The sequence below is a fragment of the Anastrepha ludens genome, chromosome 2, assembly GCF_028408465.1.
Source record: "Anastrepha ludens isolate Willacy chromosome 2, idAnaLude1.1, whole genome shotgun sequence".
Taxonomy (NCBI): domain Eukaryota; kingdom Metazoa; phylum Arthropoda; class Insecta; order Diptera; family Tephritidae; genus Anastrepha; species Anastrepha ludens.
In genome coordinates this window covers 20470207-20498121 of record NC_071498.1, presented here as the reverse complement: position 1 = coordinate 20498121, position 27915 = coordinate 20470207, and the positions used below count along the sequence as shown (strand labels likewise).

Sequence of the window (27915 nt, the reverse complement as noted above, 5' to 3'; positions counted from 1 at the left end):
TCCTTATTTTTTAGAATTTGATTTTTTGGTAGTGTTTTTTAATATTTTATTTTACATCAGTAAAATCTTGTTTTTTCCTTTAAACAAAAATTATGCGATAATAAGAGTGAAGATGAAATCGATTACAATAAGCTTTTAATTTGGCCGTACTGAACGTTATTAGCATAGGATGGTAACCATTAGCATTTTTACTTGATTTGAGTAATTTTATGGTCAATAAAGTTGTGGTCAATAAAACTTAGCTGTGGCAACGTTAAGCATTTCTAGTGAAAACAAGAACGACAACTTCCTACTGCTTTGCAACAACTTCACTCTTTTATCAGTCAATTACTTCTAACATTTTCCCTTTTAAAAGAGGGAGTATCGTGTTTCTATTACCAATTTGAAATAAATACGCTCGCTTTATTATTAATTAAGTAACAACGATCGAAAGCAAAGTAGGTGCAAGAATCGGAAGCAACAACTTTCTAATTTCGAAAGAGAGTGGTTTTACAGCATTTTCACTTCCTTTCCTTGGATCACATAACTGTATTGTATATTGTATTATCCTCATGTATAAAATTAATATGAAATATGAAAATTACATTTCAGTAATTATGGAGTTAACGTTAGAAATATGGTAGTGGATATCAATTGTGATTTTGGCGCATGCTGGCGTATATGTGTTCGTGATGAATAAGCGAGCAAAACGGCTGGTAGGCCGTCATGTGGTTGTTACTGGTGGGTCACGCGGCATTGGACTTTGTCTAGCTGTGGAATGTGCAATGAAGGGAGCTAATGTAACGGTAATTGCACGTAATGAAAAATTACTTAGTAAGTTTGATTGACATTATAAATGTGTGTAGCTGCTAAAGTACTACAAAAACTCTTATCTTATCTTACTAGGTGGTGCTGTAGCGCTCATGGATGTTATACGCCAAGTGCCCGATCAAAAATTTCAGTACCGTTGCCTTGATATCAGTACTAACTATGACGAAGTCGCATGTGCGCTTAGTGAAGTAGAAAAGACTTTAGGAGATATCTATATGCTAGTTAATTGTGCTGGTATGGCGATTTGCGGCGTCTATGAAGATGTGTCTGAGGCAGATGCGCGCAAACTAATGGATATCAATTATTGGGGAAGTTACAATTGCACCCGCTACGTACTGCCCAAAATGAAGGCAGCTAGAGAAGGTATAATTGTATTTACCTCATCATTAGCGGCTCTCTTTGGGATTTATGGTTATGGACCATATACGGCTTCAAAATATGCTGTACGTGGCATGGCCGAGACGATCGCCATGGAAACACGTCACCTGGGGATATTAGTCACATTGGCATTGCCAGCGGATACAGATACGCCTGGTTTCGAAAACGAAGAGAAAACAAAGCCAAAGGAAACAAAAATTATATCCGGTGGCGGGGGCTTAGCAGAACCACAGCAGGTTGCGAAACGTATACTTCACGATGCTTTGGTAAGTTGTAAGAATATTGAGTTTATTTTCTGTGTAATTCCTTGAACTTAACATACCTCTTTCAGCGCGGTAACTTTATATCAATATTAGGGGTGGAAAGTTGGTGCCTTACACTCCTAGGAGGTGGCCTTTTCCGCTGGGGCGGTTTCTTTCAAAATATTCTGCATGCATTATTGCTGGGCCCACTACGCATAATTGGCTGCTTTTTGCATTTGCACTTTGAACGGATCATAAAGAATTGTGCAAAGGAAAAGAAGGAGTGATGTTGTGCATATATCACCGATACATAACATTTTTTTTTTATTTCATAAACGCATTTATTAATTTTATATACTTAAGACTACGCTTAATTACCCACTTAATTACTTGTATTCAATTACGGTGCCTTTGTAAGAAACTTTGAAGCAAACATAAATTCGCAAAAATTTTATGTGCTCCACTAATGTAATTTTCAGAACAATAAAAATATCAAAAATTAGCCAAAGATTAATCCATCTACAAAGTAAAAAAAAAACTTTTTTATATCTTATAAAATATTTTAAGTATGTATGTCAATGTTGGTGGAAGAGGAAATTGTTTAATAAAGTTTTAACTTTGGATAACTAGTTTACACTATTTCAAAATTAATTAAAAATAAGTTAAAAAACGACCCAAGTACTTTATACCCTTTTATTTAGGCCTAGTTTTTCGGTTTAAGTTTAAACTCTGGTTAAACCATTAAACTACAAGAATCAGGTATTTTGTTGTTGCTATTAGTCTCTAGACTATCAAAATCTATAAATAAACATCATTCACTTACATATCTCTATCATCGGACCATACCTCCAGTTAACCTTTTTAATGTTTATTTTCGCCATATTTCCCTCGAAATGCATATTACTGCGTTGGGTAACGAAATGGTATACAATGCCATCAAATGTATTAGCACAGACAAGAATATTCTTAAAAGAAAGAAAGTTTGAAAGACGCCTGCGCGAAAGGAAAAGGTCGTCGTTAAGAAAAGTATGCGAACCCCTTGAATATATAAGCAGACTTGTGCGAAGATGCCTAACTGAAAATATATTGTATGGGCGTGTCAGCAGTGAAAACCCGCTGCTGTCGAAAAGAAATATCAAGGCAGGTTTGCCCTTTGCAAATCCCCATAGAAGCAAAGGCGTAAAATTCTAAAAAAGAATACCTTTTACGAACGAAACTAAAATTAGTATGATTGTTCCTGATGGGAAGATTTGTGTACATCATGAAAGCAACCAAGAGTTAAATTCCCAGTACCCAAAAAGGAGCGTAAAGCACGGTGAGGATAACTTGAAAGTTTGGGGATCATTTTCTTGGAATGAAGTTGACCAATAGTGAAAATAAATGGCAATATGGATAAGCTTGCCTATCTTGATATTTTCAAAAATACGATGGAGCCATATTTCTTCGAGTTCATGGCATTAAACTGATTATTCATGCATGAAAACGATCACAAGCATATAGCAAAAGTAGTGAAAAATTGGATTTCTAAAGAAAAAACTGCAGTTCTGGTTTGGCCAGCATAAAGTTCCAAACTTGACCCCATAGAAAATCTGTGGAACGATTTTGAGATTAACGTTGAGCAAAAAAATTTTAAAATGTTAATGAACTATAGCAAGGAGTACAGGAAAAGTGGAAATCTATTTCTTTGATGAGATGCCAAAAGTTAATAGAAAGATTACTTCGTAGGTGTGAAGCAGTTTTAAAAAAGAATGGATACTCAACAAAATATTAATCAGGATACTTTTTTTTTTTTGCATTTCAGTTCCGTTTTTCGAACTCCTTATAATTGTAGATATTGAATTATTGTTTGTAAATTTTTTCTGATAATACTGAAATAAAGGAAAAGATTTGTGTAAAAATAACTGTTTTACTAGATCACTAGACACTTAATAAACAAAATGCAATTAATATATTATTTCAATAAAGTGGCAATACCAGCCATTATTTGTCAAAGTTTATTTTCGTCGCCCATTTAGTTTTTACATTTTAGTTATTAAAATAGTGGAATAATAAACGATAATTAAAAATAAATATGTTGCTGAAAATATAAAGAATACAGTGTAATTAGTGTTCAAGTGATACTAATACGACAATTTCAGTAATTGATACAATGAAAAATTAGTGATACAAAACACCAACTTTACGGGCACCCGAGTAAAATAAATACACCCTGTAAAATAAATACCACACTCTTCATTGATTGATTGAATAAAAATGTTTTTTTAAATGGATTACCAAAAATATACTGAAAAACTGAGCGCTGATCTTAAACGGCATAAAGTGGTATCGTATCCCATGAATCAATTATTATTGAATCATGATCGTATCCCATAAACAAAAAAATTTCTACGAACTGGCATCTCTTTTCTGTTAAAGCAAGTGGCAACTTTATTGTATTTCAAATCCTACCGTTGGCAATATCGCACATATAGTATATGTCTTGTCAGTGTCTGTCACGTTGCGTGTGGAATTTCGAATTATTGTGAAAATAAGACAAAAAAGGTTGAAATTTAGTGAAATATTTGCAGAACTGACAAATTTCTGTTTAAAATTATATATTGTGTGATTTGTGGTATACTAAGAGTTTCCAATTGAACCGTGGTTGGTGGGTTTACTGGTCCGGTATTGCGGTCACAGCCGCGCATCGTATTGAACTCGGAGCATTGAAAACTAGTTTGCTAGTGGCGTCATGGACAATCATGTAACAATGGATAGACGTTTTACTTTGAATATGACGCATTTGTCTAATCCTATCGCAGAATCGACATGTGTTAATTTGAATGGCACCGCAACGACTGGCGCCATTGGTGAAAGGAGCAAGTAAGCAATCAGAGTCATTGCCAACATATTTATTTTAATGATTACTTTTTTAATTATTCACAGTGCTGCTGTTCAATTCCGCTGGGGAGGTAGCCCCATAAGTCCAAAAAATCGTAGCAATTCAATAACTTGTTTGAACAACAATAGTGCGACGCATAAAAGTAGATCAACAGCGACGCAGCGTGCCAGAATGAACCTCAGTAAAATTGATCCTAGGTAATCTAGCCTGCGACAAAATGATAGCACATAAACATTTTGATTATTATAATTTTTTGAATGCTCACTGTTTTTGTATAAAAGTATATATGGTTTTTGTTAGACCTTGAGCTATATTTTTATACAAAAATAATAAATATTCAAAAAATGTTAAAATTTGTAAAAATATTTAAGTGCCATTATTTTGGGGCGGGATCTATAATTAAAATTTTCTTATTTTTAATGTCGCTTTAGCCATTAATATTATAAATAACCCTGGCATGGCCTCTTCTAACATCAAAATTGTTTTTATACAAATTTCTTAGAGTATATGCTGATGTTCAGAGCCGTGGATTGGTGTCCCGTATCGTACAATATCATGAAAATGGCGCACGTTTAAATCGCAGTATGTCAGCAGGTAATCTGTACAGCAAATCTGGTCAATCTTCTATAGCGCAATTGCAAAAAACTGAGTTACCCTATAGAGCAACACAGCAAAATGTATCGATAACACGAATTGCACCACCAAGTAAGTTTCAGAATGCATTTGGAACGCTAACTACATACTTTTAATTGAATCCTTTTTAATTTTCAGAGAAATCTGTTTTCTATGGTAACACACTTTCAAGCTTATTGCGTTCAAATTCTGTGATTAGCGTACAGAAGAGTGATGAAGAGATCTCATGTGAAAATCGACCTATTTTGCATCCGCCTCCAACGGAGAATGAATTGGCTCCAACTCGAAGTGTACTGGACGTTCTTAAGGAGATCTCACGCAAACGCATAAACAGTGATGTAAGTGTATAATTAAATAAATTCTTAGATGTAATTAGCAACGTTTTCAATATCTATTATGTTCAGGATGCAGATGGTATCCATGATACGAATAAGAAATACTGCAACCAAGATTGTAACGATTCACCTTACGAACAGCCAGCACCTACGGGCGACCTGATGAAAATGGGTATGCATAGCGGTTTGGTCACTTCAACAATGACTACTGCCGTGCAGAGTTATAAAAGACAACGGGAGCATATAGTAGCCCCACAAGAGTACCCACTACACTATACTCAGAACAGTGTAACAAGTGGGAATACAGTTAAGAACACAAATTCGCCAAAGCAAACGCAACGGTCGCCAGAGCAAACTGCAAAAAAGCGACTTTGTAGCTATAATAATGATATTACTAGTTCACTTAGCTCAAGCCTCATACATGCAAACAAGCGCAAATTTTATGAACAGCAGCGCTCATCGATCCAGAACTCATCACCATCCAGGGTTGAAGAGTATGAAACACAAAAATCAAAGATACAACGCCAACAATGCGACTTACGTTTCCAACAGGTAGCAAAAAGTATGAGCTGTACGCCAATTGTGCCGGTATCAACTATACCGTTATCTCAAAGCGACACCATGATGGTACCTTCGAAATATACAGAAAAAATGTCTGAAATATCTGCGGAAACAACAGATGTGCTCAAACGCACCGTTTCAGAACCCCCTCTGGTGTCTAGCAAAATTTACAGTAAACCGAAAATAACTCTTTTCAATCGTAACTACAATGAATCTGGTAACTCCAATCAAATGAACGGTACTGGTGAAGCAGTTGTAGAAAACAGCACTAATTTAGATGAGGGTGAATGCGCTGATATACAATTCGTGAAACCGAAAAAGAGTTCTGCGATAATAAATAAAAAGAATCCATTAATTGAACGAACACAAAAATCGAAATTAGCAATGATGCTGAGTGGCTTGCGCGGGGAAATTTATCAGGGCGAGGAAGGTGACGATGAAGTCGACAAACTATTGAATAAGATGCCAGGTGATGCTACAAAACAAAACAAACCTATTGGTTCTAAGGAGAACACGGCTAGTAAAGTATCTACTACATCCAGTTCAACTGCAACCACAAGCACAACAACTACAGTTACTAATTTTACAATGAAAGCCCCAAATAAATCAGTAATTACATCACCAGATGCAACAGTTTCTACAAAACTTGTGCCCAATACCACTGTGAAGACAATAAACTCACCGACTAGTTCAGCTACAGCAAGTAGCTCTACTTCATCTCTTGCTACCAGCCCAACAATGGCATCTTCTACCCTTGGAGGTTTCAAATTAACACCCTCGGCGAACACACAAAGCAGCGCAGCCACAACAAATGTGTCACCATCAACGTCAGTGGTTACCGCAAAGTCTACTTCGCCTTTGGTTGGCATAAAATTAACACCTCAAAAGGCTACACTCAACTTTGCTAATACAAACATAGCAGCGCCTACTTTTAATTTCAACGCCACTTCTACAGCAACCACCGAAGGCACCAAATCAGTTGCGGGCACAATAGCAACTGGTATTGGAGCTGTACCTCAACTTCAGGGATTTTCATTCGGCGCCCCAATAAAGAGCACTACATCTAGCGATACTGCGACTAATGCAACATTAACAACTACTGCGCCGACGACAACTAGTGTAGTGATGACAACAGCTACAATTACAAAACCAGACAGCATTGGTGGATTTAAATTTGGAGCAACAAAGAATCCAGAGCTTTCAACAGGGGCACCCACAGTAACTGCTCCAACTGCATTTGCCAGCTTTGCCGCAACTGTAGCATCAACTTCATCGCAAGGAAGCACAGAAGCACCCAAACAAATATTCACTTTCGGCACTGCTCCCACTAGCACACCCGCAGCGATTGTGAAACCAACTTTCAATTTTGGTGGCAGCGCAACGCCTGCAGTCACAACTACTGTTGCTTCCAAAACTTTCACTTTCGGTGCAGCCGCAAATATAACAACTGCCACTTCAGCCTCGGCTCCTCCGACGGCAGGCCAGGTGACAACAGCTGCTCCTCAAACTTTAAGTTTGTTTGGCGGAGGAGCGACGAATAATGCATTTACAGCGCCGACGTCATCGGCTACAAAGCCGATTGCTTTTGGAGCGGCCTCTATGACAACTCAAACGACTACTGCGGCTGCCACAAACGCTACGTTTTCTTTTGGTAGTGTTGCCACAGCTACAACCAATTCAGGAACCCTTGCTGGAGCTGCAACCAATCTTTTCTCTTTTGGTGGCCAAAAAACAACCACAGCAACCAGCACTGCAACGGCTACAATCGCAACACCTTTCTCTTTTAGCGCCGGCACACAAAAGACTCCAACAACTGTAAACACAACAAACGCAAATACCAATAAGCCAGTCTTCAGTTTCGGTGGTGTTGGCGAGAGTGGTGTTAACCCACTTGGTGGTGCAACTAAGACAAACTCTTCAAGCGGAAATCTGTTCGCATTTGGTAGCGCTCCTGCAGCAAGCGACAGCAAGTTGTTTGGCAACAATAGTGCAGGTACCAACAGCTTGCAAGCAGCGGCTCCCACAACAACTCAACCGGGCACTTTCACATTTGGCGCAGTTGCGGGTCAAGGAGCAACTCCGGCATTCGGTGCTAGTGTGACATCTTCAACACCTACATTTGGAGTAACTAGTGTATCATCTACAACGCCTTTCTCCTTCGTTGCCAACAATGCCCAAAAATCTACATCAGCGCCTTCTGCAGGACCTACCACCACCGCTCCCGCAGGCGGTTTTAGTTTTGGAACAGCCACTACTGGTGCAGCCACCAGTAGCAACACAGCGTCCAGCAATATATTCGGCTCTGCAACTGCGGCGCTACCCAATCAGACAGCGCCCGCATCCAATACAGGCATGGCAAAACCGGCATTTAACTTTGGTGGTACCAGCACAAACATTACTGATGCCAGCAAATCTATATTCGGTGGTGTCACGACAAACACGGGAAGCACCACCAGCGGTAACAACACCTTCAGTGCACTTGCAGCCGCCAGTAGCAATCAAACTAATAAATCATTTAATTTTGGCGCCAGCACGGCCATAAGCAACAACGCTGCACCTAATCCCTTTGCCGCTGCAACAAGTAAACCGGCAGCCGGTGGTTTCTCATTCTCTGCCACTACAGCGGCGAATAAGGCTGTAGTTTCACCTCCAACATTGGCATCCAATGCCACACAGTTTGCATTCGGAGGTACTGCTAACTCCGGTCCAGCTGCGTCCACCAGCGCCGCTCCATTTAGTTTCGGTAGCACTAATAGTGATGCAACAGCTAACAAAACATTCACGTTCGGCAGTAGCGGCAATATTCCTGCTGCACTTGGTGCGAACGCAAGTAGTATATTTGGAGGAGCTGCACAAGGTGTTGGTAACTCACAACAAACTCCTGCGCCTGCATTTAGTTTTTCAGCTGGCACTTCAACTGCTGCTACGTCAGCAGCAGGCGCTGCACCTTCTGCTGTTGCAAATATATTTGCAGCACCTGGGGGCATTAGCAGTGGTGCTGCGGAACGTCCGATACGTCGTGCGACCCGTCGTCTGCAGAAAACTTAAACAATTGCAAGGACAACTTCGATTTCGTATGTAAATGACAAAAGAATAGGTAAAAATAAATATTTTATTATATCATTAATTTATTTAAATATCGGAACAATACATTTTTCTTTGACAAATTTACATTTGTTGTTACTCGACTACGGTACATAAGTTAAAAATAAAAGGATACACGTATTTTTGTTACAGGAAGCTAGTTTAGACAAAATGGAAACAATTGCAAACCTCAAATAAACTCAATAAAGGCGATTATATATATGTATGCAACCTAAAGCAGTGTATTATTATGGAATGATCTACAAATAGTAAACTATGAGAATATTTGAAGTGGGTGAACGAGGGATTTTATGAATTAAATACGTGGTGTTGTGTATTATTTCTTAAAGTACTGCAGCGGCACTGCAATATACCGAGGGTGGTATAATAAATAAAATACGTATATACTTAATTAACAAAAATTATATGTTAATACGAAGAATATAATAAATATATATGTGGGTATTTGTAGTTTTTCGTCAAAACAACCCATCTTCTCAGTTTAGCAGGTTTTGCTATTGGAACGATGAATCTTTCGCAAGAAAATTTTAAATTTCGATTAAAATGAATTCCTGAGGTGCAGCTATGAATGATTAAAATCCATTAAGTATTGCACTGGAATTCAGCAAATTAGTGCATAACAGGTTGTTTTGTCGTAAATCCTAATATGGTATATGCGAAGATTTCTTATGTTAAAAATATCTGTATATACAAGAACATAAGCAAACATAATGCAATACGTCTACCTGTGACCATTACTGCACAATCTAATAATTGTCACTGGAAATGTATTTTAACATTGTTTTGGTATGCTTGAATTGTATGCCCTCAGTGGCGTTCAACACTTCATTAATGAAACTTTCAGAATTGTGAATAGTAGTGCCGCCCAGTATTACTTTGTAGCCCACATTATTAAGCTGATGCACCGCTAGTGCCTCTTCATACGTAGCGCCACCAACCATAAACACGACCACCTCTTGCGGTGGGCGACGGAATGGCACAAGTTCAGAGTTAATCGCCGGATACATTGGATCTAGTTCACGACCCTTAAAAACCTCCTCTAATGTTTCTTTGATCAGCGGCGAGTGCTGTGTGAAAACATTCTCCACGCCTTTTAAGCCCTACAGAAGAGAAAGTTATTAAAATTGATTCACACTTTTCGTATTATTTTTTTAACCTTAATTAAATTACGCGTCAGCTTAACTGCATCGGAAATGCGTACTAAATTGAAAATCTCTCCCTGCCGCATATGCGTACCCGCATATTCAATTAAACTGGGCACAATTGCTGTGCGGCCGCCACGCGTTTTAATGATTTGCAACAAACTGGAAGTATCACAATTCGCGTGACGTTCATATCGTAGCGCATAGAGTGCCACCAATTTGATGGCATCATCCACTGAAATGCGTTCATCGGCTATAATTTTTCGTATGCGTTGTAGCTGTGCCGAGTGTTCGGCTTTACAGGCGACTTCCTGTTCCAGCTCGGATACCTCGAAAAGATTTCGTTTCGACGTGAGTGCCGATAATTCACCCATTATGCAAAGATGTTTTTGTACTGTGCCGGACATTTTTTTGAACTGCGGATAGGTTTCAATGAAATTCTTCATATCAGCTATACTTTCCACCTTCCTTTGATCTTTGGCTTTACGCTGAAACTCCTCCATTAGATTTTTTATTGTTGAACCGATTTCACCGAAATTTGCATACATATTTTTACCGTAGAACTCGTCCTGATCACCAGACAACACCAATTCCTTATAATCCTTCGGTATGCCGTTTATGTTGGATAGATCGACGCGATTGTTATGTATGCCCAGCAGTTCATGAACCATTGCTTGATAAGTCCATTGATGCAACAATGGCGAGACAGGATCGTCACGACGATCTAATATAAGCAGTAACGGTGGCGCAGCACCATTCTCGTGTGTGCGTGAAAAATCAAAAAGGCTCGATTCTTTGCAAATTTGCTCATATATTTGTTTTGCCAATGTTTGCGCCATTGCCGAACCCGCACGATAACGTATGACCGGATTAAGCTTCAGCGATAATAGTACAGCCAATACGCCCTGTACAGTGCGACCGAGTGCCTCAGGCAACCAATTGAGTCGATTCATGCTGCAATTTATATTGAGCGAAAACAAATTCGGATTAACGCAAAGATAGTCAGCGTACACTTCTTTCACCTCGCGTACTGACTCACTTTCATCGCATTCAGCCAGGTATTTAATATCGGTACGTGGAATTATGTTACTGAAATCTACAAAAAAGAATTAATGAATTTGCAGTGAAATATTTATCATTACTTACAAATAAAATAAGATCCGTACTTGGGGCTGCGAAGTTCATCGGCTAGTAGCAGCACATTTTGTTTTGTAGGTCTAATGAATACGATGCATTTTAGGTTCTTCATGCGTTCATTGGAACGCCCCGAATCGAGTCGCTCAAACAAGTACACCTCACGTTGTAGCATGTCCGATTGGCTGAAAGCCATTGATATTATGCTTGTCTACAGGTGATATTAGAATTAATTAAAATAAATTTCCTGCTCAAATTTTTAAACGATATACGTGTTATGTGCGTACCGTATCTTTGTCCAGCAGTATGGTCTTCATACCTGGCCCTGATTCATTACACATTTTCTCTACATACAACTTTATGGCTGTTATTAAATTCATTTCGATTGATTTTAGACACAAATTTAAAACTTTTAATGCTTTTGTTGGCTGGAATTTTTAGCCCTATCAAATAAATAAGAATAAACATATGTTCTCAGAAAATATTCACGATCTTAGGCGGACTCTACACGTACGAGCACCAATTTCTCGTCAGTAGTTACTAATTGTTGTTGTGTGAGGTTCAGAGCTTGAAAAATGGAACAGGAAAATTAAAAAAAAATCATCGCCGTTTTTTATCGTCGACACTGAAATGATGGAAAAATTGTTCCAGCTCATTTCACACTCATTCTCACGGCTTTTCAATCAGTCGTCGTTCAGACCAAAGATAACGTTCCAAAAGTAACGAAGCAACATGAGAAGTGGCTGAGCAGATTTTTTTTAGATCACAGACACAATCTAATTTTTGACGCCCGCTGTTGTAAGCAAATAGCTGTCATATCCCTTATTACGTCAGAAAATCAGCTGATTCCTTCAAATTTGCTGAGAACCGGTTATTTATTTATAGTTTATTAAATATTTTTTTCTACGCATGCAGATATGTATATAGTAAAGTTCTCCCAACTTTGTCCGCTGTTTCACGCTTTGCTTCTGCTTTAATTTCAGACAGTTTAAAGCCTCTCTTGACTTTATCGAGGAGAAAAAAATAATTAACCAATAAATTCGTCCTTTCATCATTTTACTTTCCCTACAATTTAAAATTTCAGTTTGCCTTTGACGGCTGCAATTTTTGTCAAACAAACAACTGTAAAAGTAACGTAACAATTTGAAATAATATAAAATAAACAAATATTTATCCATGCCGACATGTTACATTTAATCATTCACATTCCTTTTATATGTAAAACATAATTAAGTTACTCCATTACCTTCCATGTGGTTATGCTACCGGCAACTTAGCCTCATTAAGAATCAACGATTGTGAGGTGAACTTCGGCTGCCACGTCACTTGGGAGATTCAGCCGAATTCTGCACGAACATTCCACAGTATTTACACAGTCGTCCAATCAGCCGTTATGCAGATAGCAACGAAGCAACATGAGCGGAAATTGTGTTGAATTTTTTGTTATATTACTAACCGAATCGTATATCATCTCACATGCATTAACACACTCGTTAATCAATCGTTGTTTAGATAGCCCCGAAGCTATATGAGTGAGATCAAGGTGGATTTAATAAGGTGACAGCATTCACCCAGCTGAATTTTTCGCCGTAGGTATGGCTTACGTCAAAATGATATGCTTTGTTTGTATGTATTGGTATGTTTACATTCGTATGTTTACATTTGCTTGCTTATTTTGACATGATGCTTGCACCAAACGCAACAACAAATACATGTAGGGTTTTACTTATATGTGTTTGCTGTCACCTGTAATAAATTCGCCTTGAGTGAGATTGTGTTGATTAGTTTTCGTATATGAGTAACCAATCTTATCGGGAGCCAAAATTTGCATAATTATTTCACACTCGTCCAATCAGTTATTGTTCAGACGGCGGCAAAGTATCATTGGTTGATTTTTTTCTTATATCACTAACACAGGCTAAATTTTGTTAAACACTTGTCAAGGGACATCAGCCAATCAGTGTTTTAAGTGGTTTTTGGCGAAAAATGTTATCTGTATTAACATTACGAAAATAAATGTTGCGTATTTCATATGAAAATATAACAAGAAAATTCAACACTCGCACACATTATATATTTATTATAATAAAATATGTGTATATAGATTGAATGCAATGAACTCACGTCTGGTAATTTTAAGATTTAACATTTTATTTGTGTACACAAATAAGCTATATAACGTTCACCCTTACTTTAAAAAAATGGGTGGAAAATGCTACGCATTTGTCTTGTCAGAGTTTAACAATTTGAGAAAAGGACCGTAATAATACGTTCACATATAAGTAGATGATCTCCATTTTCGTGCCTAACTCCTAGTCCTTAATTAAAAAGCGAGATTTCGGATACAAAATTTCTCTCACAAAATCTGTGATTATTAAATAATCCTAGTTAATAACCATACTTTTTGACATACAACACTGTGTTTTCTGTGTAATAGATCATTATTTTTACGAGTGTAAAGAAACTAAAAGCATCGAAATATTCCACCAAAATAATTTCTATGAAGAAAAACCTTTCACAACGTGTTGACAGTGTATTGTCACACACCAAAAAAATTTCATGAATTATTTTTATAGAACAAATTTAACTTAATTCTTGGTTTTTTCGAATTGTTCAGCACGATGAATATACGAATACTAAAGTTGAACAATATATTTTTCTTGTTACAACCTGCTTACTAAAAAGCAATCTAACTCATTTTAATTTGTTGGAGCGTGTACACATTGCATTATTCCCCTGATAGCTTGATAGAGTTGTATTTGATAGTACTTAATCTGAAAATACATTTGAATTTTTTATAAGTTTCGTATACCTATGACTATATAATTGAAATACACTTAAATTTAATGTAATAGTTCTACGTTAAAACACATCTTAGTTAAAATCAAATTCTGACTTCAAATCATTTTTAAAATTCTGACAATCATGGATATGTTAAAGCTGAAATGAGAGAGAACAGACCAATTCATACGAAAAGGAAACATTTATTCGGCAATATAAAAAAATACCAGTATTTTAGTTAGTTCACCCTGTGACAGCTATTTTTCATTTAAATTTAGAAATAGAGAAGCAAAAGCCAACAAAGGAGAAACTAAGAACCTTATTTTAACATTTTAAAATCAAGTTAAAACACGCTTTTGTTGGTAAATGGATTTTATATTATTATAAAACACAACTTTAATTTTTAAAACCTTGTTTAACTTCCCTTTGACTTCAATGTACTTGTAATTGATTCCGTTTTATATTTTTATTGCTTTGATATTGCTTTTTTATCATACATTTTTCAGCAAGTAATTAACAAATGTGTTATATCAACACAATGAACATATTGAAAATTTCAAATTTGACTTACGTACTTTTTTAGAGACGAATGAAACCATAGATCAAGGTATTCCAGTACCTACTATATTGCTGTTTTTTTGTTTTTCTTCAAAGTTTCTACCGTTTAACTGTTGTTGTTGTTAGAATAGCATAAAACATAACTTACTTTTTTGCGATCTGTTTCATCTGCATGAATTATTTTATTCAAAATAATGTTATGTACGTGAAAATGAATTATTGAACTTGTATAACTTACTTGCAACCCTTTCCAAAAATGTCAACAAACATTGCTGCCAACTTTACTTCGTTAATAATAGGCTTGTCGTTTATTATTTATGTAGATACCATAAATGTCAAAAAAACTATGTAAAATTCGTGTAAGGAGATAGTCGGGGTAAAATTAACAATTTACTTCGTATTTTATAATAATATCCAGTGCGTGAACTGTCATTAGTTCATAGTGAAAAGAATAAATGTAACTTACAATATTATGCCAGCCCTATGCTAGCAATTTTATAGTAAATGCTCAACAAATTGTCCCGTGAAAGTTTCCACAACATATCCAATTAAATTTAAGCATACATCCATTGGATAACGGTGAGTCGTGTTTAAATGTAAATATCTAAATAATAAAAGTATTTTATTAATTAGTGCGATCCAGTATTACCTAATAAACACTTCAGTTCGCACAGGTGTCGACGAATGCATAGTTCTTTTTATTGTTGTTGTAGCAGTTTACTAGTGTTATGATTGGTGCACTTACATAGTGGGCTGTAATACATTTTTTATAATTATTGAGTTTGCAGCTGCTAAAAATAGTCAATAAATTGGTCCCAATATTGACACTCTAAAGCAGCGTAATTTTTTGGAAACCGTTCAAAAGTTACTAACGAAAACAATTCCGTACAACTGGTATTGTGTATCACTAATTACTCATTCAGTAACGCAATAAATTGCTAATTACACAACTTGTACACTATCTACACCGTATTATTGACTTTTCAAAAAGGTAGTTTGCTTAATATTGTTAATTAATTCAATATTTCACTAACAAAAGTGTAAACACAAAATTAGTGATGAAAATCAAATCTGGACTAGGTGTTTATATGATGGCCTGTTCGCTTTTTTGTGAGAAATATTAGGAATTCTCCAATGAAACTCACATAAAAAGTTGGTTGAGCCTTTATTTTGTTTAAACTAGCACCAACACTATTCAGTTAATAACAGTTTTTATGTTATTTGTTTGTAAATTTTGCCTTTTATCCTCACCAAATTTTTATATAATGAGTCTACTTATCACATATATTTTCATCATTTTACAACTGTGTAATATACACCCAATAAATCAAATCTAAAATCAAATAACTTAAAAGTTCACCAAAATTCAAGGCCTATAAAATTGCATACCCGACATTTTTCTAAAAATTCTGAGTAAAAAGTTTGAAATATTAGTGAAAATTTGCCGAATTTTCACAAATTTTATACAAAGCTCGAAACTAGTATGAAATATATTTTATAAACAAATAATTGAAACTACAAAATAAATAAATAGTCAAAACTTATCCATATGTGGTGTAAACTTTATTTTAACGCTGACGGTATTTTATCAATTAAATACTTAGTATTTTTAAGTATAGAACAAAGCTCATTTTCTTTTTGAGCATCACTGTAGTATCAACACTGATATCAACTAATGTGGGCTTAAGAAAAGACAACAGAAATAGAATTCAACAAATCTCAGTCACGGCACTCACTGGCACTTTCATTTCGTTTTAACAAATCATTCCTAGTGAAAAATCTCCACATAACATATACAAATATCTACCCATACATACACACATACAATGCACACCCATATGTAATTTCGCTACTTTTTACATTTATCTATCCACTACGCGCGAGCATATTTGTATACTGACCTATTTACCCATTTGGGTACAACATGTATTTGTTCATTCTACATTTATAAGAATGAGTGTAATGCTCCTAGGCCAACCACTTGGGTATTGAGTAACTAACAGGCACCTCTACCCCATTGGTTCCTTCACATACAAATGCATATTTTAGATTAACTTGATTGCCTTTCCGCGCATTTGTGTTTGCAATTCAAGTTGCCGGTTAAATTTTGCCATTAGATAAGTTTTTATATGCACATACATACATACACAACAGTCGGCTGACATTGGGTCATCTAATAAAAGTGAAAGAATTATACACCACACAATAGACTATACAAAGAACTCCAAAAGTAATGACTGCACAAATTATTTATCGTATGCGTTTGAATAAAATGTATGACAATAACATCGTTGAATCTTTTGCTAAAGCTATCTACGTGTGATTATGTATTCTCATGAAGACTTTAAGTTCGAAGACCCAAGTATGTTGGGTTTTCAACTTTGTATTGCATGTACCTATGTACATTGGCATGCTTGATGAGAGAATATACAAATATACAAACACCTTTCAGCGATATGTGGAAACTTGCTCTCATTCGTGACTTACTTTTTCTCGTACATACGCATATCTCATATACTGGCCTCTATTGTTTCGGCTTGAAATTTGTTTATATATTGTACATATCTGCATACATACTTTAAACTAAAATTCAGGTTTTAATATTTAAACCTACCATCACTACTCCGTAGCTGTTGTACATGGGCTGGAGTTCTTGTTCGTGCCTCTTTCCTTTTGAATATTCATTAAAGTTTGGTTATGGTTTGTGAATTTTGTGTCTTGTTTTCTTTCAAAAGTTAGCAGGTTTCTCTACCTGCATACCCTCATTTGTATTGCAGAGAGAGTCTGTTGGCCTCTGTTGTTGGTGGCAATATCCAAATAACGTTTTGAATGATAATCAATAAACTGCTGGCATAGTCAAATTAGCGATGAGTTACACGCTTTTATTTATTATGAGAAATTAGGCTTAGTAGTATCAATTGTAGACATATCGGGTCCGATGCCCAGTAAAAAGCTTAAAACATGGAGTCCATTTGCGTAAATTTGATTATAATAAAATGTTTTGAGAAACATGGAATGAGTAATGTTGCAGAAGAATTCCTTGTTTGTGTCTGCTTGATTGTTTGAGGTTAAGGCTATCAAAATATTCTTAAGATATTCAACTGAAATTTTACATACATTCATTATTCTATACGTAATTTTATTTGTCGGAAGTGGCAGTAGCACTTTTAGAAACATTTTTAAATTGCTGGACAGCTCTTCAAATGTCATTGTGCGCATATTTTAAATTTTAACTTAACCTAAATCATTGTACAGATCCACACTCTCAGTTGGTCATCAAAAAATGCCTACAGCTGAGATTACCTGATTCCAAAACGCTCTTTTATGTAAAATGAATGCATAAAAATGATTAAATTGCATAGAAAATCGTATCAAAAAGTCTTAACAACTTCGTACAAATGTAGATATTTTTCAAAAACATTATTATAGCTAAGAAATATATTAAAAATATTTGTTATTGTAAATCTTCCAAGAAAAAGATATTTTGGTTTTTTTTTGTCGATATTCTATTGCTTTTAATGTTGCCATAAAAATTCTAATTAGGCATAGCAACTCCGCCCAGGTGCCTGTCAAACTCACACCTAGGGTGACTGTCAAAAACACACCTAGGGTGCCTGTCATAAAAAAAATAAGAAGAGTGTTTTTACTTGTATTTCTGTACAATGATCTATGATCTGAATGTTGAGTGCAAATATCCGGTTAAAAATGAAAAATTAACCTTTGCCGCCTCCAGAAACCGCATATTTCACTTTTTATAGTTCAATGACAAGTTCTACTAAGACTGTAACGAAATTTGAAAATGTACTTTAGTACATGACTTGAGTTTAGCACTCTAAATTGGTGGCAATATTAAAAAAAAAAACATTTTCGTTTTTCTGGTGTTTGAGACAATGTATGGTTTCAAATTCCCGGACTTGTATTTGCACAATGCGGGGAATACAATTGGGGATTCTTCTGGCTTCAAGGCCAAATGTGCAAATAGTTTTTCGAAATATCAATACTAGCGCAGAGTAAACAGCATATACTTGAATCAGTAGATTTAGAACTGCACATACTTGTAGATCTGGCCCGATTCAACTGATTCCACGGAACTCGTATGGGTTTGTAATCGCTCCAACCGATATGAGACGCATGATTTTGCACTTATCTCACTTTCACGCCACACTGGGTTATTTGTTCATATTTTCCTTTTGGAAGTAATGACCAGTGTTAAGGTGAATGACGTCCACTACAGAACCACCTAACGTTATCTTTTTAACCTCCTTGACATGGATTTGACATTTGTGGCATATTATTACAGTTCGGAGAGGTTACATTTACTGTACGTCGATATTGAATGCGAAATTGTCTCAGTACTAATTGATATGTTTTTGAGTTCATGCAAGAGTTTAAATACTTAGGCGTAGTACTCAGTAAAAATAAGGATATGTCCTTATCTATACAAAAGCGTATTCAGGCAGCTAACAGAGCATACTTTGTCCATATCAAACTTATGAACTCTTTATTGATATAAAAAGAATAAAAACTCCAGATGTACAAAACTATGATAAGACCGGTTCTCCTTCGGCTCCTTCTCCTATGGCTGTGAAACATGGGTCCTTAAAGTTAATGACGTGAATTTTCTGATGCGATTTGAAAGAAAAATTCTTAGAAGAATATTCGGCCCTATGCAATTAGAAGACAGTACATACCGTCTACGGTATAACCACGAGCTCAGCGTTTTAATCGCGGGAGGAAATGTAACGCGGTTTGTAAAGTCCCAAAGATTACGGTGGTATGGACACGTTTAAGAGTAACCGGCGAAAGAACGACCAAAAAAGCATTTGAAGCAAACCCTGCTCCTTCAGGGCTCAGAAGGAGAGGAGACGATGGTTGCAAGACGTAGAAGACGATATACGAAAGATGAAAATCTCACAACATAGAGCGAAAGCGAACTGTCGAGAAGAATGGAGGCGCATTGTAGAGGATGCAATGGTCCACCCTGGACTGTCATGCCAAGATGATGGTGATGACTAATTGATATGTGTGAAAGGTTACTTAAAAATTGCCTTTAACAAGTTATTGTCGAGAATTTAGAAAGAAAAATAGCCTTTATGTACTTCCCCGCCTCCGCATGTACGGAAAGTAGCAGCCCTGCAAAAAAGTTGTTACAATTATTGCTTAAAAAATTCGTATTATAAGGTCTAAACTTCTTGGAATTGCTAATTTGGCATAAATTTAAATTTCACCGGAAATATATTTTTAATGGAGTGTTAAAACCATATTCCAATAAATTGCAGCTGTATATTCATAATATTATTTTCTCTCAAAATGTTCGATTTTATATTATCTCATTCTCCTACATTCAATGGCTTTATTCTAAAAAATTTACCACTTCCAATAAGTACGATAAAAAAGAGAATGAATGAAATAACTAAATCAAATAACAATAAGAAATAAAATAATAATAAATAAAATAATAATAATAAATAAAATAATAATAATAAATTATAAATAAAATATTAATAATATATTAAATAAAATTATAAAAAAGAATAGTTTTTACACCCGTGTTTGATAAATTAAGCAACGCCTTTAAAAAGCTAGTCTTTCATCGAACTAAGAAACACATCAATTGGTTTGAGCAGTTAATAAACTTAATGTAGCGGCATTTAGTGAACTTTCTAAGAGAAACAGCGCAAAACAATACAACAAAATTATCAAAAAATTCACCTTTCTCATCTGCGCCTAACTTACACGAAATTATACTGCATGCTTATATATACACATGTATGTATGTGTGTATGACTGTATAACCCACTCACCTTAACACAAGTAGTTGTCTCAGAAGAGGTCGTCGTCGCAATTTACCTACGTTTGTGCGTCAAATGGCAAGATCAGAGCTCAGTCTGGTTAGTAAACTGCGTTGGAATACAAGAACTTTTCGAATGCGCTGTATATAAAATCGCAAGTTTCAATATTCAAATTTCGTTTACGTCGCCGCATAAAACTTTTTCCGATTTCATCAAAGATGAACGAAATTGCCACTTAGTATACAAAAAAACAAAATAAATAAATAATAATACGTACACTGAAAATGTATTTGCAAAAGCTTCGTTCCGGTCAAGTGCTGTGCTTGTTTTTTGCCACCTACGTCATTGTTGTGCCAGGCACAGGAGCAGCTTCCAATTTACTGACTAGTTATTTGCCTGCTTCCATGCAAGCGCTCGCCTATTACATCGACTATTTGCAATACGAGCCAATATCGACTACCACAGTCGAGCCACCGTTTAGTGTAAGCGATGACGAATTGACTAATACATTTAATGCTTCACCAACGACAACACCGTCACCATCCTCTACAAGTAAACCCTCATCGTGGATCTCTAGTGGTTCACTATGGGGTGGTACGTCTACCAAGCCACCAACAACACGACCCCCACCAACACGACCACCACCAAATCAAAGTACCTCAACGTCTAGCTGGTGGCAACCACCCATTTGGTGGCATTCCACCACAACCACTACCAAGAAGCCTACAGCGCCGCCAACACCCACACACAAACCAGGTCTTTATGCGCCAGTAAAGTCGTCACCAATCAAAACTCAACCGCAGCAACGGGTGGGCCATGAGGTTTTCGATGAAATTGGCGATAATACAGAGGGCTTTGATAAGTTGACATTAGCGCTGATACGTGACATTCAAACTGAGACAGAACACGACGAATTCACCAACGATGTGGAGTCCTTGGATAATTTTTTGCGCCTTTACGATGACAACTATGGTCGTGCTGCATTTGATACCGACAATACGTTGGATCGTTGGTCCAGTACATCGACAGCAGGTAAAAAACGTGTGCCACCTACAAAACCGTATGTGGAGTTTCTACTTGTCTACGATCTGTTGAAACGTGACGCTAAAGCGGCTAACCTTAGCAAATACGAGGGCTATTCGGAGGAGCTGTTGAGAGATTTGCACGAACTGTCCAGTGCTTCGGCGGAACGCCAACTGTATACGCTTTTCAAGCGTATGTTAGATCGCGGTGATGTACAACGTAGCGACGTAGTCTCTCGCATTCAGGGTATAATGAAGGACCTAGCCAATCCGAAGAGTGCTACTGTAAAGGAGTTGCGCTACATTCCAGCTATGCCATTTGAGCCATGATTAATTGTGTCAAGTGTGTAAAATCAATATTTAATGCAATAAAACATGTTCACAAAACAGAAAAAAATTAAATCGGTTTCAATAAATAAATGACAAAAAATATGCAAAATAGTTGCTTCTTGGAATTGTGCATTGGCTTTTGCACTTATTTATTAAATTTTGCCTATTTAAATCAGGTTTAAAAAAGTGCGTGCAATACTAAGCGTTTCATGGACAAGGCGTGAAGGTATTTTACCTATTTTCTGTGAAATAATTCTCCAAGCTGAGTCAACGATATCGGGCCTGCTAACGTTTGTTTAACGATTGTTAAAAGCTCATGCAACCCTGAAGGATTGCAAACTAATTTAAATGATGTCCACAATTGGTGCTGCTTAATTGTTTATCGCAAACATTAACTTGAGAGAGTAACGGTAGCTTAATCTATTCCTACTTTACTACTACTTCGCATATTATTGCGGGCTCTGCTTTCAAATATTTTTTTTGTATTGAAACGTGAAAAATCGGTTAATGAAATTGAGGCATTACTTTTGTTATTTTTTTAACTGAAGGCCCTGCCAAACAGGTTTCATAATCGGTTTGAGAGAGTGCAGGTCTTCCTAGTAGTTCTTTGACTTTGTGTTGTATCACTCAGATCCTTAAAAAATTATAAACCAATGAATTCCCGTGTCTTCCTCAAGAGTGCGACGTATACACAAAGCAGCTGCATTCAGTTTTCTGGCTCTTCTGCGTTCCTGCCGAAACTGCTGTGATTCTGTGAGGATTCTTAGTCTGAATATCCTGTTAGCAGTTCCATGGCTATGAATAATTCCGTTCCGTCAAGCTGGAGAAGTTTCTGTGTCATGTCATGTTCCGTTCGGACCACATAAATATAATTATATTGCAATGCGATACCCTCTCCGCTACAGGGAACTTCGTTTTTCCTTTCAAAATCACAGTTGTGGCAGGCTAACCAAAACAAAAAAAACAGAATTCAAATCAGTTAACTTAGAACGTCATGTGGCGGTTGTTCCGGCAACTTTTGCATCAGGTTGGTATGCATGCACATATGTACATACATATACTACATATAGCCAAATTTTGGGAAAGGTTAACGATTTTAAATTCATTACATCTTTTGCTGGCATATCCGGTATCCACAGTTTCAAGAAATTATTTCATAACAGGGAACCGTACGATATAAAGGGAGATTTTTTAGCTATTCCCTTTTTAAACAGTTGGTTTAAACAGCTGACGCACGTTTCGTGTTTTGTTTCACTGTCAAACATCTTCAGTTTGGTCTATAATTTAACCATGAATCGTCTTACAAACGAACAACGCTTGCAAATCATTGCATTTTATTATAAAAATGCGTGTTCTGTTAAGGGGTTAGGTGGGTTTGAAAATTTCAAAAAATCGATTTTTTTTTGTCTTATTAAATAGTATAATATGTTTAAAATATTCTCCTAACATTTCAAATTGATCCGAGTAAAATTCTACGAGATAGACCCTTCAGAAGTTCCGCCCATCAGGCCATGTCAGTGCAGCGTTTCGTTTTTAAACGCGTTTATCTCAAAACTCGATTTTTTAAGTCGGTGGACACGATTTCTCGAAAAGTTATGAAGCGATTTTGTTCAAATTTTGCACACATCTTTGGAATAACATTATCAAGTAATTGAACGAAGGATTTTTTTTTTTTTTTATTACAACTAATTTTTTCGAGCCAATACATGACGAAAATTTGACCAAAAAATGTGTTTTTTTGTTCAAAGTCTGTCAAAAATTCAAATTAAATTTTTATTTTTTTTCCTTCGTCCAGTAACGAGATTTATCCATGTACTAACGAAATATTTTAGGTTTTTTGATTTTAGATGAACCAATAATGAGTTATGCTGTCCACGGCAAGAGCATTTTTTTGTGAGACGTTAAGGGAGATGAGGTACCAACGGCTGAGTTTTCGGAATTTTTAAATAAAAATTTCACAAAATACTATTTAAATATGTATCTTTGATATGCTGAATTGTTTAAATAAAATATATGATTGTATATATTAAAAAAAAAATAGTAAAAATACCCTTTTTTTGAACCTCTGTAACCCACCTAACCCCTTAAGAAAGTTTATCATGCGCTTCTTCCATTTTATGGCCAGTTTAATCGACCCACTGAAGCGGCTATTCGAGCTATTGTGACTAAATTTAGAACCAAATTTACATTATTGGACATCAAACCACCAACACCACTCCCACTTACGTAGAGTGCGAACTGAAGAAAATGTCGCAGCTGTATCAGCCAGTGTTAATGATGATCATCAATTATCGATTCGTCGCCGTTCGCAGCAATTGGGCTTCTATTACTCAACAACGTGGAAAATTTTGCGAAAGGATTTAGGTGTGAAGCCTTTCAAAATACAGCTGGTGCAAGAATTGAAGCCGAACGACCTACCGCAACGCATAATTTTTGGTGCATGGGCTCTTGGATCCACTTTTTGACGTGATAACGTCTTATAATTCGATTTAGCCGGCTGCACGCACGTTACCTTGCTCATTTGTCGTTACCTTGCTCATTAGTGTTACCTTGCTCATTTGTCGTTATCTTGCTCATTTGTCGTTACCTTGCTCATTGCCGTTACCTTGAATGAACTGCAAGCGAAAGCGCGGAACGAACAAAGCAAACGAACGGCAACGTTCGACATCTTGCTCTCTCCTACTTAAGTGAGCGTATATATGTATGTATATGCGCATATGTACATATATAAATTCACGTATTTGTATTTGCCTATGCCTTCTTATTGATTATTATTAATTTGATTTACTTGAAGAATTTAAAATAAAACCAAGTTTGTTAATAATACCTGCTGTTTTAATGTTATCATTATTAATTTTTTTATTATATATGAAGGAAAAAATGTATGGTAATATTTACCACATACCTTATAAGATATGTTGTATACTAATATACAGTGCACTCGGGAAAACGTCAACACTAGTTTACGTCAACATCCCAAAACGTCAACCCTTAATTTTTTACATTGTCTACTCTAAAACGTCAACCAAACCACAAAGCTCTAAAACGTCAACTTTAAATAAATCAAAATTTTGAATTAAGCAACAGTTAAAATACACAGTTTTGATCACACACAGACATTTATTTCATGAAATTAGTTCAGAATTCGGGTATTCCCCTTATATTTAAGTACATACATATTTATGTATATAGAATAGAAAAAAAATTCCATCTCAATGTGTTGTCTTTTTATATTCAGTTGATTTTTCGTTCTCGTAAGTGCCACATTACCAAAATGTGTTCAAAACAACCGAAAGTGCTTAAATTACAAGAAAAGGTAAATATTTTGGATTTATTAGAAAAGGGTGCAAGTGCGGTAGCTTTGGCAAAACAATATGGTATCTCAATATCAACAATTAGCAAGATAAAAATGAAAAAAAATAAAATTTTTGACTGTGTCAATAATACGCTTTCCGGCCAGAGAAAAAGAAAGACATTAAGAGCATCAGAGTTGCCGAAAATGGAAAAGCGCCTGTATCAATGGTTTGTAAAGCAGAGAGAAAAGCATTATCCGGTTAATGCATTAGCGCTCAAACAAAAGGCTAAAGAGATTCATCTAAAAATAAAAGAAAAGGAATGTTCTTTTAACGCAAGTGATGGATGGTTGCAAGGTTTTAAAAAAAGATATGGAGTTCGCCTGCTTAAAATAACTGGAGAAAAACTATCTTCACAGCCTTTGCTGGTCGAACCATTTAAAATCAAACTTAAACAAAAAATTGAAGAAATGGGTCTTTGCCATGATCAATTGTACAATGCTGATGAGTCTGGCTTATTTTGGAAAATTTTGCCAGAAAAGTCTGAAAAGAAAAAACTGCTCCGGGCGTAAAGACAGAAAAACAACGCGTTACTTTTTTATGTTGTGCTAATGCTTCCGGAAATCATAAGCTTAGATTGTTGGTGATTGGGAAGGCAAAAAATCCACGCATTTTCAAAAATTTTAACTGCCCAACTGAGTACAAGAGTTCCAAGTCCTCATCGATGACATCAGCTATTTTCTACGATTGGTTTCACAAGTCCTTTGTGCCACAGGTTAATATTTGTTCTGCTACAGAAAAATATCGCTTTTAATAGCTAAGATTTTCTAATTTTAGGTAACAGATTTTCTTTTAAAAAAGACAATAAAACCAAACGAAGCTGTCGAAATATTTAACCGGGCTTTGGATTGGGCTCAATGCGAGAACGTTGAGCAAAATGACCTAAATGTATTAAGACGTTTACGAGAGAAAGCTCTCCTTCAAGTATTGGAAAGGAAAAAACAACAGAAAAAAATAACCGATTTTTTTTAGATGCATAAGTATGTATGTGAAATGTGATCTCTTTTGAAATGCGTTCCTTTAGTTTTAGTTAGGCTGAAAGCCTTTTTTGTTCTTTTTTTGTATTTGTTTATGTTTAGTTTAAGGTTATAGTCAATAAAAACGTTTAAAGCACACTATCAATATGTTTTTTTATTACAAGTTTCTACATTCATAAACGTCAACAATTTATTAAACGTCAACACTCGTGGTTTTAATTAGTTGACGTTTTCCCGAGCGCACTGTATGTATATAAACATGCATATACATATACAATTTCGCGCAATTTTCAAAAAGAACAAATCTATATGTAAAGATGCATACAAGTCATATGGACATATCAAATATACGAATCTATTCCGTACGTAAGCAAATAAAAGCTAAGTGCTTGAATTGCAAGCGAGAGCGCGGAACGAACGACAAAAAGCACAATCGGCCCCCGCGTTCGGCAACGTTCGACATCTGGCTCTGTCCTACTTGAGTGAGCATATATATGTATGTATGTATATGCGCATATGTATATAAATTCACATATTTGTATATGCATATGTCTTCTTCCTGTGTGCATGGTAATGAACCATTTCTCTGTTGAGAATAGGAGATGATACGAAAAGTAGGAAATGAGAAGGAGTGTTTCGAGTGTAAAGTGTCTTGAAAAAGGCAAATCGATGATGGTGCCTCTTAGTGTTGTTGACTTATTAACGTCTGATGCACAATCGAAATTGAAGATATCTTTCATGAATTTGATAAATGTTTCGTCATTTTCCACGTTTGTGTAAATGTAACTTGACCTATTCCATTGCAACTCCATTTACCTCCTCCTCTATATCCATACAAAATATCTATCAAACAAATAAAATAAAAATTTTGTTTTGAAAATTGCAAACATTCCATCAATATTTTCTTATGACAACCTCTTTTTTATCGAAAAATTGTGTTCAGCGGCGAAGCTCATCTTTAGATTAATGGGTACGTAAATAAGCAGAATTGTCGATTTTGGAGTGAAGATCAGCCAGAAGAATTGCAAGAGCTACCAATGTATCCAGAAAAGGTCACAGTTTGGTGCGGTTTATAGGCTGGAGGTATCATTGGACCGTACTTCTCAAAAATGCTGCGATATAACGCCTTTAGATTATTTTTTGTGGGGATACGTTAAAGCTCATGTCTATTCAGACAAGCCTGCTTTAATTAAGCTGCTTCAAATGGAAGACAACATTAAAGCACTTATATGTGAGATACCGGCCGAAACATTAGAAAGAGTATGCCAAAATTGGACTAAGCGGATGGACCATTTGAAGCGCAGTCGCGGTCAACATTTGCCTGAAATAATCTTCAAACATTAAATTATATGGACTGTACTATCGGTTTAAATAAAAATTTAATTTTTCTGAATTGTACGTGTGTTTTTTTGAAAAACTTTCCTATAGCTCTTAAAAAATCATCATTTATAAGTATATGTTGTACGCTGTTGGCAAGATGCTCTTTTTAATATTAGTGCAACTACGCCGGGTGCTACGAATACCCATAAAAAGAGGAAAACCATTCATTTCTTTTGGTGTAAGAATTTCCATTCATTAAATATTCTAGAATCCATTCAACAAGCCAAGTACAGGATGCAACCAACTGTACCTGAATTTCCCATTGCTATCGCGTCACCTACTTTTCCAAAGTGTTAAACAGGAAGATGCAGAAAACTGTTAAATATTTGTATGAAAAGACTGTTTGTCTTTCCTTTCCCCTACTTTACATGGCACCAAATGAAGCGATATGATCTACCGTAACTGCGCTTTTATGTAAATGTCCCGACAATAATTCTGTAAAATGAAACTGTTGGTATGCTTGCAATTGCGGATGTGCACAAACAAATATAATTTTTTTGTGGC

The 27915-nt window shown here is 36.0% G+C and overlaps 5 protein-coding genes across 7 annotated transcripts in view; 4 read left to right on the top strand and 1 right to left on the bottom strand.

Annotated features, from left to right (window-relative positions):
- Positions 1-229: 229 nt before the first annotated feature.
- LOC128856727 (3-ketodihydrosphingosine reductase) lies at positions 230-2062 on the top strand. 3 transcript variants are annotated; one of them, XM_054092051.1, is made up of 4 exons: positions 230-437; positions 592-813; positions 886-1454; positions 1520-2062. In XM_054092051.1, the coding sequence occupies exons 2-4, from the start codon at positions 672-674 to the stop codon at positions 1715-1717; spliced, it is 909 nt and encodes a 302-aa protein (XP_053948026.1). In that variant the 5' UTR covers positions 230-437; positions 592-671; the 3' UTR covers positions 1718-2062. The 3 variants fall into 3 exon arrangements, with proteins under 3 accessions (XP_053948026.1, XP_053948019.1, XP_053948033.1); XM_054092044.1 differs by having other exon boundaries at positions 230-528; XM_054092058.1 differs by having other exon boundaries at positions 230-533.
- Positions 2063-3922: 1860 nt separating this feature from the next.
- On the top strand, positions 3923-9158 carry LOC128864523 (mucin-5AC). The gene is made up of 5 exons (XM_054104228.1): positions 3923-4289; positions 4353-4505; positions 4811-5013; positions 5080-5279; positions 5346-9158. The coding sequence occupies exons 1-5, from the start codon at positions 4159-4161 to the stop codon at positions 8883-8885; spliced, it is 4227 nt and encodes a 1408-aa protein (XP_053960203.1). The 5' UTR covers positions 3923-4158; the 3' UTR covers positions 8886-9158.
- On the bottom strand, positions 8882-11932 carry LOC128864532 (vacuolar protein sorting-associated protein 45). The gene is made up of 4 exons (XM_054104238.1): positions 11506-11932; positions 11231-11429; positions 10099-11180; positions 8882-10042 (listed from the first exon to the last, which is right to left on the bottom strand). The coding sequence occupies exons 1-4, from the start codon at positions 11596-11598 to the stop codon at positions 9689-9691; spliced, it is 1728 nt and encodes a 575-aa protein (XP_053960213.1). The 5' UTR covers positions 11599-11932; the 3' UTR covers positions 8882-9688.
- Positions 11933-14872: 2940 nt separating this feature from the next.
- LOC128864486 (HEAT repeat-containing protein 5B) overlaps positions 14873-27915 on the top strand; it is a 49662-nt gene continuing 36619 nt past the window's right edge. The window contains exon 1 of the mRNA XM_054104207.1: positions 14873-15136. The gene's annotated coding sequence lies outside the window, so the exon portion shown is untranslated. The remainder of the gene's footprint in view (positions 15137-27915) is intronic.
- Positions 20428-21785, top strand: LOC128864516 (uncharacterized). The gene has a single exon (XM_054104216.1). The coding sequence runs from the start codon at positions 20634-20636 to the stop codon at positions 21699-21701; it is 1068 nt and encodes a 355-aa protein (XP_053960191.1). The 5' UTR covers positions 20428-20633; the 3' UTR covers positions 21702-21785.

Bases quoted from the DNA above. Each gene is read 5' to 3' on its own strand.
- LOC128864532 (XM_054104238.1), bottom strand. From the start codon at position 11,598: ATGAATTTAATAACAGCCATAAAGTTGTATGTAGAGAAAATGTGTAAT. The intron at 11,430-11,505 runs GTACGCACATAA...TATCACCTGTAG, and splicing joins TACTGCTGGACAAAGATACG to ACAAGCATAATATCAATGGC. The intron at 11,181-11,230 runs GTAAGTAATGAT...TCTTTTTTGTAG, and splicing joins GTACGGATCTTATTTTATTT to ATTTCAGTAACATAATTCCA.
- LOC128856727 (XM_054092051.1), top strand. From the start codon at position 672: ATGAATAAGCGAGCAAAACGGCTGGTAGGCCGTCATGTGGTTGTTACT. The intron at 814-885 runs GTAAGTTTGATT...TTATCTTACTAG, and splicing joins ACGTAATGAAAAATTACTTA to GTGGTGCTGTAGCGCTCATG. The intron at 1,455-1,519 runs GTAAGTTGTAAG...TACCTCTTTCAG, and splicing joins GTATACTTCACGATGCTTTG to CGCGGTAACTTTATATCAAT.
- LOC128864516 (XM_054104216.1), top strand. From the start codon at position 20,634: ATGTATTTGCAAAAGCTTCGTTCCGGTCAAGTGCTGTGCTTGTTTTTT.
- LOC128864523 (XM_054104228.1), top strand. From the start codon at position 4,159: ATGGACAATCATGTAACAATGGATAGACGTTTTACTTTGAATATGACG. The intron at 4,506-4,810 runs GTAATCTAGCCT...CAAATTTCTTAG, and splicing joins CTCAGTAAAATTGATCCTAG to AGTATATGCTGATGTTCAGA. The intron at 5,014-5,079 runs GTAAGTTTCAGA...TTTAATTTTCAG, and splicing joins AACACGAATTGCACCACCAA to AGAAATCTGTTTTCTATGGT.